The sequence below is a fragment of the Genypterus blacodes genome, unplaced genomic scaffold (genome assembly GCF_046128005.1).
Source record: "Genypterus blacodes isolate CSIRO-AG114 ecotype Tasmania unplaced genomic scaffold, CSIRO-AGI_Gbla_v1 ptg000152l_1, whole genome shotgun sequence".
NCBI lineage: Eukaryota > Metazoa > Chordata > Actinopteri > Ophidiiformes > Ophidiidae > Genypterus > Genypterus blacodes.
Window position 1 is genome coordinate 147,476 of NW_027466954.1, and position 13,257 is coordinate 160,732.

General features: G+C 44.9%; 1 protein-coding gene across 1 annotated transcript; it reads left to right on the forward strand.

Annotated features, from left to right (window-relative positions):
• The first annotated feature begins 1,906 nt into the window (after positions 1-1,906).
• On the forward strand, positions 1,907-9,910 carry prox3 (prospero homeobox 3). Its single transcript, XM_076165908.1, has 6 exons — positions 1,907-2,219; positions 4,322-6,171; positions 6,261-6,368; positions 7,025-7,137; positions 7,328-7,433; positions 7,973-9,910. Coding segments are annotated over exons 1-6 (2,352 nt in total). The 5' UTR covers positions 1,907-2,218; the 3' UTR covers positions 8,147-9,910.
• Positions 9,911-13,257: the final 3,347 nt, after the last annotated feature.

Here is a 13,257-nt window from a genome sequence, read left to right on the forward strand (position 1 = left end):
CTCTCTGCTGTCTTTTTTGTCTCTCATCCATTTCCCCCACAGTTGCCACAGTTTCCCTCTGTCTCTGTCTGAATAAATCAATTAACATACACTTTATGCTGTGTATTGATCCTCATATCTATCCATCCAACCTCACCCCCTTCTGTTTTTGCCCTCTCTCCTCTGGCTTTTTCCTCTCTCCTCATCCTCTCTTTCCTCACCCCATCCCCTCTGTCTCCCCTTTGAATCTATGAGCTCTTTTTTCACCTATTTGCATCCCCCCGCCTGTGTCAGTCCCTTTCTCTTTATATCTCTCTCTCACTCTGGGATGCCCTATTTATATGGCTGGCACCTACATGTGTCTACTGCTGTGTGTGTGCATGCGTGTGTGTGTGTGTGTGTGCGTGTGTGCGTGTGTGTGAGAGGGAGAGAGAGAGAATTTGTTTGATGTTGGGCTGAGTGTTTAACATAATTCGACCCCTTAGAGAAATGACGTTCCCGCACTTGCTTTAACACACACACACACACACACAGGCTTTTGTAGAGCTTTCTGTGAACAATTTGTGGATTTTAGTATTCTCTAGCTTATGCGGCAGATCCATGTATTATCTATCAATTGCATTCTGCCACTCCACATGGACACACGCACACACACACACACACACACACACACACACACACACACACCTGCATTGGCTGCCCGCCTTCCTAGAACGACAAAAGCCCGACATTATCTTTTGTTATTTGTTATTGCAGATGGATGGAGCCATCATTTGGTGACCTGGCTCTCCTCTCCCTCTGCATATATGTTTTTATTTATACAGACCTCTCTCACTTTCTCCCTTTTCCTCCTCTCTCTGTGTTTATGTTTATTCAAACATCCCCCTCTCTTTCTACCTTCTCTCCCCTCTCTGCACCCATGTGTCCAGCTTTTGTTACCAGCCTCGTTTCCATAACAACTGCGACCTTTCAGTCAGTGCCTATAACCACTTTTGATCAGAAGCAGAGAAAGGAAGAGATAGTAAGCGACAAAAACGGCGAAAACAAGAGAACAAGGTAAATTTGGAGGCTTTTGGGGCGGTGCAGTGGATGGATAGATGACAGGAAGAAGACGCGAAGGGGAAGGAAACTGCTCCTGTGTCATGATGAGAAAGACGTCGTGTGGCAGGTTTACATGAGCAATATTCCAAGCAACAGGTAGCAAATTGCTCCACAAGGTTAACGTTTCCTGAAAATGTTCACAGAAACTGTTACTAAATGAGTATTTAAGCCTTTTTTCCACCTCTTTTTCACATCAACTCAGGTGGAGGTAATGGCAGCACAGTGAGCCCTGGTATTGTTCATTGTTCTTCATTACACCCGTGCAAAACTTTGAGCGTCTCAAAACATTGTGTCTTGAGACACAGCTACGGGTACCCCGAGGCAGAAAACACAACAATGACTCGCTACTGTGCTAATCTAATATAGGAAGTTACTCAAAAGTGATACTTGGCTCAAAAACTTGAGACAGAAACTGGCATAAAGTGTTTACTATTCCAATGTATACGACTTCATAACACTTTTTACTTCCATATCAATCCTAGATACACAATCTACATTGTATTCTTTTGTTTTCCTGTAACCATCAACAGCAAAGTGTCCAAATCAGTGATAGGTGTTTGATATTCCTTTATTTTCTACTATGATGTCATCCTAAGTAAAATGTTAAAAACACGGTCAGTTCTGCTTCTGGTACCTTTGACTATGTCATAGTCAACAAAAACCCAAGTGTGGAAAAACTGCTAGTGTGTGTGTGTGTGTGTCAGTGTGAGTGTGTGTGTGTCGGGGGTCATGCCAACATGGGAGGGACCGGGCCGTCAAGTGGACAGCTCTCGAGCTCGCCCGCCCGCCCACCGCGCGCCCCTCCATACCAGGAGCAGAGCGCGAGGATGATGCCAGGCAGTGACAGATTAGAGAGAGAATCGGACGAGCGATAACACACACACATACACACACCACAGGAGTGAAGAAGAGGAGAAGGACGACAAGCGAGAGTGACAGCGAGGAAAAGCAAAGGAAACCGGAAAGAGAGAAGGGGAGCCGGGAAATAGACCGAGACCCGACGCTGGACGGTTGCTTTATCTCCGCACTGATGTCCGGTGCCAGCTGAACACGGTCCACCGAGGAACGGCCACCGGGAAACGGGAAGCTTCCTCCACCGGCAAACGGGGCCCGCGCGGGAGCCTCTTCACCGTGTCTGAGTGAGTTGACGTCAAACTTTACTTTACAGTCCCGACATACGCGAACAAACCCCCCGGTGTGCGCGCGCTAACCCGCTTCCATACTGCGACACGAGTCCGCTGCTGCCAATTAGCAAATGGACGCACGCGCCACCACCACCACCACCACCACAAGGCGCGCGCGCACGGCGACACAATGACAGCTCGTGCGTCAGAGACGTCAGATTGCTCGCGCGGGCTGCAACCGGCAGATGTGTCCCAGGCAGCAGCACGCGCAGGGTTCAAAAGGGAGATACCAAATGTTTCTCACTTATATTAACTTGTGTCACATCTACAGGGAAAAAACATTTAATACATTTATTATATCCGATATGTAACATTTAGATGGTGTCGTATGGTACCCGTTTCACCCTAATTTGTTAACATTCAAAGTTAAATGCATTTTGCTTGATACACTGTGATATAGAACAGACCAATATTTATACTTAACAATATTTGCTGACTAATATAGGTTAGATGTTTACCAACTGTGTGGTGTCCTCACAGGCATACAATGTTTAGAAACAAGATGTGAAATATTACTCCATATAACAATGCAATCTGAATTTCTGAATTTAAAAACGCAAGCAATATGACATTATTCAGTAAACGGTCTGTGCCAAATTTAGTATTAAGTAGTTTGACTGTAATAGCTTTAATTTTCATTGCTCATATTTGTGCAGCTTTCTGCTGGCTTTGAAGCTAATCTGTCCCTGATATAAGCGCATTGGCTGGCCTGCCATCTGGGCTGTATTATAGTAGAGAGAAGCGGGCATTTGAATAATTGATATTTAGCTATTTATAGTGGGATTATTGTCTTCATGTTGCACCAGGGGACACTCATCTATCTATCTATCTATCTATCTATCTATCTATCTATCTATCTATCTATCCCTCTAATCTGTATCTGTCTACTATTGTGCTACATTAAAAAGAAAACAAAAAACACAATATGTGTGTGAGTGGCAGTGTATCCATCTGAAGTGGATTAGGGGGTGTTATCGAAGCTAAGTAGGCAGGACCAGTGTGTACACACACACACACACACACACACACACACACACACACACACACACACACACACACCTCACTCCATTTCACTCCCCAAGGATCATTGACCATTGTTAGCCCTCTCTCAAGCCTCTTTTGCCTTTGTGCGACTGTGTGTATGTGTGCGTGCGCGTGTGTGTTTGACAGTAAACACTCTGATCAAACAGTGCTTAACAAGCTGCCCGAACTGATAACAGATAGAGGAGAGGAAGAGAGGAAAGGGGGAACAGCAAAGAGGAACAGAGAGGAAGGAAAACGGGAGAGGGGTGTAGTTGAGAGGAAGAGGGAAAAGGAACAGGGACGTGTGTTTTTAATCTTGATTTAACAGATCGCAGTAAAATACAATGAATGTTCACTATCTTCCAAGCGGCTTTGTAAAGTTTTTACAATATAATGTAGAGATTTTAGGCAAACAATTCAAAATAAAATCTAAAGGTGAAAGGCATGAAGAGGCCATTTCCAGCCAAACCCTTGAGCTTGTGATGATCTCTGTCAACGTCCTAACAAGCAACCACAGGAAGGATCACATGAAGAGAGGAGGTTGATACGTGACAAAGATCATGAGCCAGATGTTAACCCACCCGCACACACCCTGCTGACCTGCACTGACACCCTCTCTCTCTCTCTCTCTCTCTCTCTCTCCTCCATTGGGGTTGGCTCATTGCTGCTGTGTGCTATTTCCTCATATGACATATTGGGAGGTCATGGAGGAACAACTTTGAACAACAGTTTGAACCGTTTAGGTAATTTAACTTCCCAATCGGGTAAAGGGGGCTGCATGCATAAGCTTCTACATTCCTGTGATGTGTGATGATGGATCATTAACACTTTAGGATCCTGCCGCAGAATGACATTCAACCAGACATTAAACTCATTTAACGTAGTTATTAGACAATGCAACAATTGGCGAGAACAATGAAGGAGTTAAACGTTTCTCTTGAGTGTAGAAAATGTTTATTTAGACATATTTGCAACGTTTTTGAAGGGACTCTGGGTGTCTTTCAGTCTTTGTCTTCCTGTCTGTGTCTCTTCAGTGATGGATTCTCCAACAGACCTCTTTGATGACTCCTCCGCCTCTCAGATGCATGCCTTTGCCCCACCTCACTGCGCTGCTGATCTAGCTGGAGTTCCCCAGTCCAATGAAGTCCATCCTCCTTCTACCTTTAGACCTCCTGGCTTCCCCCTCATCCACCACTTCCTGCAGTCAGGCGGAACTCCGAGGGCGATTGGAGGACAAGTCAGTACGCACAACCCCAACCTAAGTGTGCACAGACACAACAGAAATATTGAAGAAGACAGAGGGGGGAAGAGGGACGCACAGGTGGAGCAAGGGGTAGAAGAAGGCAGGGAAGGAGTGAGGGAGGAAGATGATGGCTTACTGGGCGTTAAGAAGAAGCACAGTGAGGTCGCCCTGGCAGCGGACTGGAACCAAGACGTTTTCAGGGTGAAGAGGATGAAACTGGAGAGCCGGCGGAGGGAGGCAGAGAGAGCGGACGGGAGCAGGAGGCACGAGAAGGGGAGGGAGGGGAGGAGGAAAGAGAGAGAAGAGTTGAAAGAGCAGCTGGAGGAGGCGAGAGAAAGACTTCAAGCCCTACAGGAGAAAGTATGGAGGGCCTTTGGGGAGAAACACTTGGCAGAGGAAGAGAAGAAGAGGAGGCATATAAGCAGAGGAGGAGTGGACGGGGGAGACGGAAATGTGGGGAATATAGAGGAGGTGGACGTGGCAGAAGGGATCTACGACGAGGACATCGATGGCGTAGAGATAGAGAAGGAGTCTTTCTCCTTTCTCTCCAACGCCTCATTTGACAACTTCCACAAGCAAAGAGAAGAGAAGCAAAAAGATAGAGAAGAGGGAGCGGAGACAGGAAGACGAAGAGCGCTGCAGCTGGACGTCGGAATGGAGACCGCAGAGCTGTGGCTGGGCTGCGGGGGGCTGGTGAGAGGAGAGTGGGACGGGGAGATGGAAGGAGGAGGAGGAGGAGACGAGGGGGAAGAGGGAGGGCAGAAGTTCGCCCAGGCGCTGAAGCTGGAGCTGGGCAGCGCCGTGGCCCGGGTCATCGACAGAGTCCTCCGCTTTTACACCGAGGCCACAGACTTCGCTCCTTCCTCTCCTCCCGCCTCCATCTCCTTCCTCCCGTCGGACGCGGGAAATGACGGAAGGATGGACAAGGGAGTGTGGATGGGACTGCTGATGAGAGAGCGGGGAGAGGAGAAGAGGGGCAACAAGGACGAGCGGATGGGCGGCCATGACGGAGAGAGAGAGAGGCAGCTCCAAAAGATGAGCAACGGCGGCGTCCTGCCTCATCGTCCGGAATCATCCGACCTCGCGACCCCGTTGGTCCAAAGGTCACCTGACATACGAAAGGTTCACCCGCTGCTCGGGCCGCCTCTCTCTACACACCTGGCTCCCTCACACCCTAACCTCTCCCTCCATCATCCCTCTCTACCTCGCCCTCCTCCCCTTTCCCATCCTCCCCTCTTGCCTCCCCCTCCCCAACCCAAAGAACCCTCCTCCTTCCACCCCTCCTCCTCCTCTTCTTCCACCTCCTCCTCCTCCTTCCCTCACCCTCCTCCTCCACCTCTCCCTCTTCCGCTCTTGCACTACTCCATGCAGCAGCTCTTCTCTCGCTCCCTCCACCACTCGCAGCTCCCTCACCTCTCCGCCTCTCGCAAGGACTACTTGAACTCCGACCCCTTTTTGGAGTTCCCGCCTCACGCCTCCTCTCACCCCTCCTTCCCCCCGCTGCCCCTGCTCGGCCACCTGGATCCCTCGCTCACCCGCCACACCCACGGCAACAGAGAGAGAGAGAGAGGGATGAGGGGCGACGGGGGGATAAGAGGAGGAGGGATGGATGGAGGAGAGATGTACCTGCCACCTGGGGGAATATCCTTTTCGGCAGCATGGCATGAAACTGTGTGTGTGTGAGTAAGTGTGTGTTTAAGTGTGTGTATCTCCTTAACCAGCCTCTGTACACCCAGGAGGGTTTGTCTCCCTGCCATCTGAAGAAAGCCAAGCTCATGTTCTTCTACACACGCTATCCCAGCTCCAACACACTCAAGACCTACTTCCCTGATGTCAAGGTGTGTGTGTGTGTGTGTGTGTGTGTGTGTGTGTGTGTGTGTGTGTGTGTGTGTGTGTGTGTGTGTGTGTGTGTGTGTGTGTGTGTGTCTATATAGGCCACTGCTAGGATCCCGTGTGTGTGAGTCTTCCTGGATCCAGATTTTACCCACTGACACAATTTTTTTCATAATTTTTCTCAGTCGCTTTGGTACGCTTCCCATTGGTTCATCTCAGCTTTGGACTTTTGAACTTTGAACTTCTCAGATCAGACTTACAATGAGAGTTACAATGCCTGACAATGGCAGAACAGGAATGAACAGGGTCAACAGGCGGGAAGAAGAAGAAGAGGAGTGAGACTTAGGGGTGGAAAGGTGAGGAGGGAAGACAGAGGAAGAGGTAAATGAGGCCAAGGACCGTGTTGTCCAAGGGTGCGGTCCAAAATTTAGGAGGACAACCGTGTCCTCCATCATTCAAACATTCATTGATGTAAATATTTACTTTTGAGAGATAAACTAAGGATTTTGAGCAGGTGACTCTTTTGCAGGTACGCATTGTTTGGAGAAATGTACCAAAGGGACTGAGAGGAACTTGCAAAGGATCACCCGTGATCTATCTTTGCAAATGCTGAATGATGTCATCTGTTCACCCACTGGGTTCCCCCCTCCGTCTCTCCTAGTTTAACCGCTGTGTGACCTCCCAGATGATCAAGTGGTTCAGCAACTTCAGAGAGTTCTTCTACATCCAAATGGAACGGTTTGCGCGTCAAGCCGTCCGTGAGGCTCTCTCCCGGTGAGTTCCACCTGGCAACTGGTTTGTGTGGAAACTTCAATCAGTACCCTGATTTTTGAAGCGGGACTCATCACTTGATTCGGCCGAACTAGCAAATGACTCATGATTTTGAATGATGTTATATGTCTACTATGTTTGGTGGGTAATCATACTTGTGCCAAATGGACTATCCTTGTTTTGTTCCACCCAGGGAGGGCACAGCTCATCTGGGCAGAGAGAATCAGCTGCACGTGGGCCGGGACACGGAGCTTTACCGCATCCTGAACATGCACTACAACAAAAGCAACGTCTATCAGGTGAGGAGGCTTGATGTTTTTCACTGTGGTGCCGAGGCTTTCAAGTATCTTTTCTAACTATAAATAGACCTTGGGCTGATGCTTTAATGCATGTAAATACAGTCAAAGTGCTTTTATTTGACATTTTCATGGTTTGGAGACCTTGCCTCTTCATGGCACAGTGTCTGAGCAGTGTATTGTCAATGCAGACAAACCACAAGGTCGTGCTTGATGATCAATGTTGTATTTCTATACATTTACTTACACAACCAGCACACATACATCCATTACACAGCCTTGGTTGGTCTGATGCAGAACGTCTCTGACATTTTGAGCTTAGGGCTGTATTTTCACTGTGTGAGGGAGCTGTGGTGATGGTGATGAATTCCTTGGGGTAAGTTCATCCCAGTGCTGGCTCCATGTTATACAGTAAACTGTGTACATTCACACACAGAGAGGCAGAGGGAACAATGTGCATAAGGCTTTGGTCAGGACGTACTGAGCTATTTCTGCAGACCCTAGGTCGATTTAATGGTTAACATTCATATTCGTCTCTCCAGGTGCCAGAGAGGTTTATTGAGGTGTCAGAAATCGCTCTGAGGGAGTTCTACTCAGCCATTTGGACTGGGAGGGACAGCGACCCCTGCTGGAAGAAAGGGATATATAAAATTATCTGTAAACTGGACAGTCCTGTACCAGATGCCTTCAGACTACCTGGGTGTCCAGTTGGCTGACGTCACCCCGTGTCCACATGGTACATGAATACAAATGCACAAGCGGACATACATTTACATAGAAAAGGGAATAACACAAAAGCTCCCACAAATTATTTTGCTTCAAAATCTCCACGAAAGACACATTCAGCTAAAATCACAAATCTGAACTCAAGTCACCGGTTTCTCCAGAACATTTAAGGTCGTCAATGGACTTGTAGTGTAAAATGAAAACGCGCACACATGTACACACACACACACACACACACACACAAACACACGGTCAATAGCAGCCTGTGTCCTCAGTGAGTCATGTGACAGCGTTTATCAAAGACAGTGACCAGAACATTGAAGTAACAATAATTCCCATTCAACACGTTCTTAGTCATTTGACTTATGAAAGCAGATTGGACGGATGAGGTAATCACACATTCAGAGTGACTTCCTCTGCTTATGCACACTCATTATGTACAGCTTGTTCTCATGAAATCCACAGAAGTGTTTCACCTGTGTCGTTCAGATGTGAGCTTCCTGTCCGGACGTTGGTCATGTTCACTCCCTGCTTGTTCTTCTTGTGGGTCTTTACACAAATAAATGCAAATTGTGTGGATTCTACTGCTTTTGTTGAGAAGATTAAAATGTACTGCTGACTGCTGTTTACCAAGCATGTCACCGGCCCTGCACAAGCACATATTTCACATAGTTTTAGACACGGCAGAGCCCAAAGCCCCACATACCAAGCCGCTCAGAGAATCCCCCACTGGTTTACCCTCATGATCTGCTTCACACCCCTGTGTCTGTTCCTCCACTTCAAAATAAAACAGAATAGTCAAAGTTTTGTAACAGAGGTTTTTATTTTACATACCAGCAGGGGGCGCTCATTTGTGGCCCTCCTAACTTTGGCTGAAAATCATTACATTACTATTCATTACATTGTAGACAGCGCACGATCGGCACCTGCAATTCCAACACTGTCCCGAGGAGGGAGGTGTTTCACATTTGACATGTCTCATCATAGAGAGACAAAACTATGGATTGAAATAGAATATGAGGGCTAAGGTTTCATTCAATAGAAGACAGTGGAATTATTTGATTTAATGCAAGTTTTTAAAAAATGCAGTTGCTCTGTTTGAAGGAACTTTCCAGACAATGGGTTTTGTTTAGTGAGTTAGTTTTGCCTGTAAATCATCTCTGTTCAATATTAAGATATGATCTAGCTTTTTGTACATGATGGCATAAATATAATCACAGTGTAATTTAAATGTCTCTTTAAAGGAAAAATATATTAATTGATTATATTGATTTGTTTTTTTCTTTGCTGTACTCTTGTTGTAGAAATATTTGGTTCTGGTTTTGTATTCCTTTAAAATGTGTTGTTAAACTGAAAAGGCTGATTACACAGACATCAACTAAGAATACTCACTCATTTGCTTAAATCAGCTTTTGGAATACTCTGTATCATCTTATCCTGGTTAAATTTACATGAAAAAAGATATTTAGCACGACTCCCAAATGAATCGGTGCTCAAGCTGCATTTCTAGCTCTTAAGTACCATTTTCATGAATATTTAATGTTGACAATGCAGTAAATTAGTGCAGAAATCTGTTTATCCAAATTAAAATGTATGAAAATATGATTTAAATGCTCCAGAAATGTGTTTGTTAAACTGAGCCTCTATATAAAGGATTTGTGGTGTGGTTTCAAGTGCATGTTTCAATTCTTCTCATTTGGCATTATAATCTTTGTTTCTCTCCATAGTGGTTGTTCTTTTACATTGTACAGTTTGGAGAGTTTTGATGTTAAATCTATCACTGAATTAAATTACTAATAGGCTTGGTGTCTTAATACCCTCCACACACACACACAAACACACACACAAACACACACACACACATGGTCCTGGTAGCCCACAACAAAACTAAGCTTTTAATCTAACCATCACACACACACACACACACACACTCATTCATTAGTACATTAATATTGGCTGATAGCTTTACAGACTCAGACTTAGTCCGACTGTCTGACCAGCTCAAACAACACAACAGACACACAAACGCACAACATTCCTCTGGTATGCCAATGTATCTAAACCTCATGAATTATGCAGACCAGTGAAAGTGTTATTGAATCACTGACAAACTAAAACACTGGCGCCTTCATCAAATATGTGTCATAAAACAATGTTTGTATTTTGTATTCAAGTTTATTTTTCCATATTTATAAATGGAAGTATATAAACATTTCATAAAAAAATATAATAATACATTATGAATTATTAACATGTATTTCTTTCTCAAGCTTAAGGTGCTCCTTAAAAAATTATACTATTTATTATTCTGATTTAAACATTGTATTTTTCTTGCATTCATTTATCTTAAATATATTTATATTGTTTATATATTGTACCATTTATATCTACCCATTAGATTTTTATTACAAGTGACATTAACAATAGTAATTATTATTAGTGATTTAATTATTATAGATGATAAGTAAAGGTGCAATACTCTTATATTAATAGTGTTAGTGCTCCCCCTGCTGTTTGTCTATTCTCACTTTATTAAATCTTAAAAGTTACTTATTGGAACATATAAGGAAGTAAAGTCTGTGGTACAGGCGCATGTTAGGTGGTTTTAACACCAGATAACTATATTTCATTAGGATTTGATAGTTATATAGTACTTTAAGTTTTAGTTCTATTCTATTTAGTAATCTATGTCTCTGTGTCTTGACCCCTGACCCTAAAGAAGTTAGCGCACAAATATTTGACACTCAAGGAGTTGTTACCCTTGTCAACAAAACATAACAGCGAGAGAAGGAATGTGACATTTTAACCTCTATTCAACAGATACATGTTTGTTGTCCACATGTGTAACCACTGTGTCTGTCTGCCTGATGTGAATCGGAGTCTACCTCCTCATGAGAAATCCATTTATTTCAGTCCCATTCTGTGGAACATTGTTTGGGAATCCTTAACACCTGCACAGATCCTGCAGGCTTCCATGGGAGGAGTCTGTCCCAAAAGAAAGGAACTCAAAGGATGGAGGATTCACCAACCAACTGGTCTTTGGATCTGAAAAACAGAAAACAGACAATTTAAAACAAGGAAAAGTTGGTGATTAAGATTATAATTTCAATGAATGTGTTTGCATTTGGACCAGTGAGACCAGCTGTTGGTGGAACCTGGGATGCATTTGGACAGACGCCACCGGAACAAAGGACGATGGACGATTCAGTGGCCTGAACACAGGATGGTTTGCAGACGGCATTGAAGTAGAACTGCTGATAGGCGAGTACTGAACCAGCGCCTGGTCATGCTGCGAACGTCAAGGTAGGAAAATGGAAATGAAAAGGCAGGAACAACCCCAAAGCAAGAACAAGTGAGATCAGAAAGAAATGAGAGACCACAGAGCCCTGAGCTGTAAGATAGACTGTTTCTAGAAAGGGAAACCCTAAAATGAGTTTGTAGACAGGAGGCCTATAAGAACTCATGAAATGAAAGCAGGAGGGAGAGTCGATATGACATTGTAACAACTTGTTGTGACCCAGAACAGGTCTTTGTGACGTCATTCAGGCTCACCGATTAGGGACGATTGCTTGGAAAGTTCGGGAAAGTATTTGTCTTTAATCTGATGCTCATGGTGGAATTGAAACATGCAGATCTGGAGGAGTGAGACTTGCAAACTATATATCAGATCATCTTGTCTGTGGTGTAAATCTCGCATCCACTCGCTCATGGATGGTGCGTTTACGTCCACAAGCCACAACTTAACGTCAATTAACCTTCAACGGTTTCAGACATGGAATGGTGAGAAATTCCAAACCTCCTCCCGAGTGCGGACCAGAGTGAAGACAGGCAGGGACTACTGACTGGAAGTCACGTCCATCCCTGCAGCTGTTTCAGTCCGGCCCAGCTGTTGTCAGCCGCTTCTTCGCCATCATCAGATTCTACATCACGATCGCCGGCCTGTTCCTAATATCTTTCGGCGTCACCAATGCCCAAATTAATGACGGGGATGATGTAATATCCATCCCCGGCGTATGTACCGCGAGATATCACATTGTTCCACATTCTAGCGGCGTTATTGAGTATCAAGTATGGGGCGTTAAAGTGCCACCGCGTGTAGCAGAAATGTAACCTGGAGTTCATTAACGTCGTGGCCTCTGTCGCGACCCACTCCAAGAACTGACCCAAACTCTTAGTCTCCCTGGCGAACCATTGCGTGGGAAGAGAGTTGCTTAGAGTGTGTAGGATGTCCTCCTTTCTCACACGGTATACGCGTTTCCGGTTGACCTTTGGCCTCGTGTACATTATACTCATACACGCTGAGGCCGTGGCTACAACAAACTCTTTACACACACGTGACGGCAGTTCCATGGTGAGAGGCTCAAACGTCGCTCTCCACATCTGATCGTTCACAACTCTTTGGAGAAACAGCCGCAGTCTTCTCTGAAGTTTCTTGGCTCTTCGAGGAACCTTCAGATAAATAGTCCGCAGGTTTTGTGCTTCTCGTATTTCATCCATGTTGTAGCCTTGAAACATCTGCCTGATGGCCCTCGAAAACACTTTCTTATATTTTCCCCCGACGTGACTTCATAATTTCCGCGTCGCTTTGAAGGCGTCATGGTGCCATTTTTGAAACTGCAGCCCAACGACAACGTGACGTCATCATCTCCGTGTGGGGTCACCAATGCCAAATTCCCGACGGGAATGATGGAACTTCCAGTCCCAGCGTCGCTACAGGAATATTTGATCTATGGACTCGTTTGATTAGTGGATGAATAAATAAAAACACCTTGCAGTCAAATTGGTTGTGTTACAGTAGCTGTATACATGTACCTCTTGCCTCTGATGCAGAATAAATATAATAATCAAAAGCTACAGTAAAATTCTAATATGTTTAAAAGAAATCACAACAGTAAGACACAGTGACACAGCATTTATTCTCATTGTATTGTATTTGTTTTTTTTTTACATTGACTCTTTGGTTTACAGTAGACAACTCAATTGCATGAACCCACTACTTTATTTGACATAAACAACGAGAATCTTGGTTCTTTTAAATGCGAATATGAATACACGCATCCAGCACAAAGTTATCGTCATGAGGCATTGAACCTCCTGGATT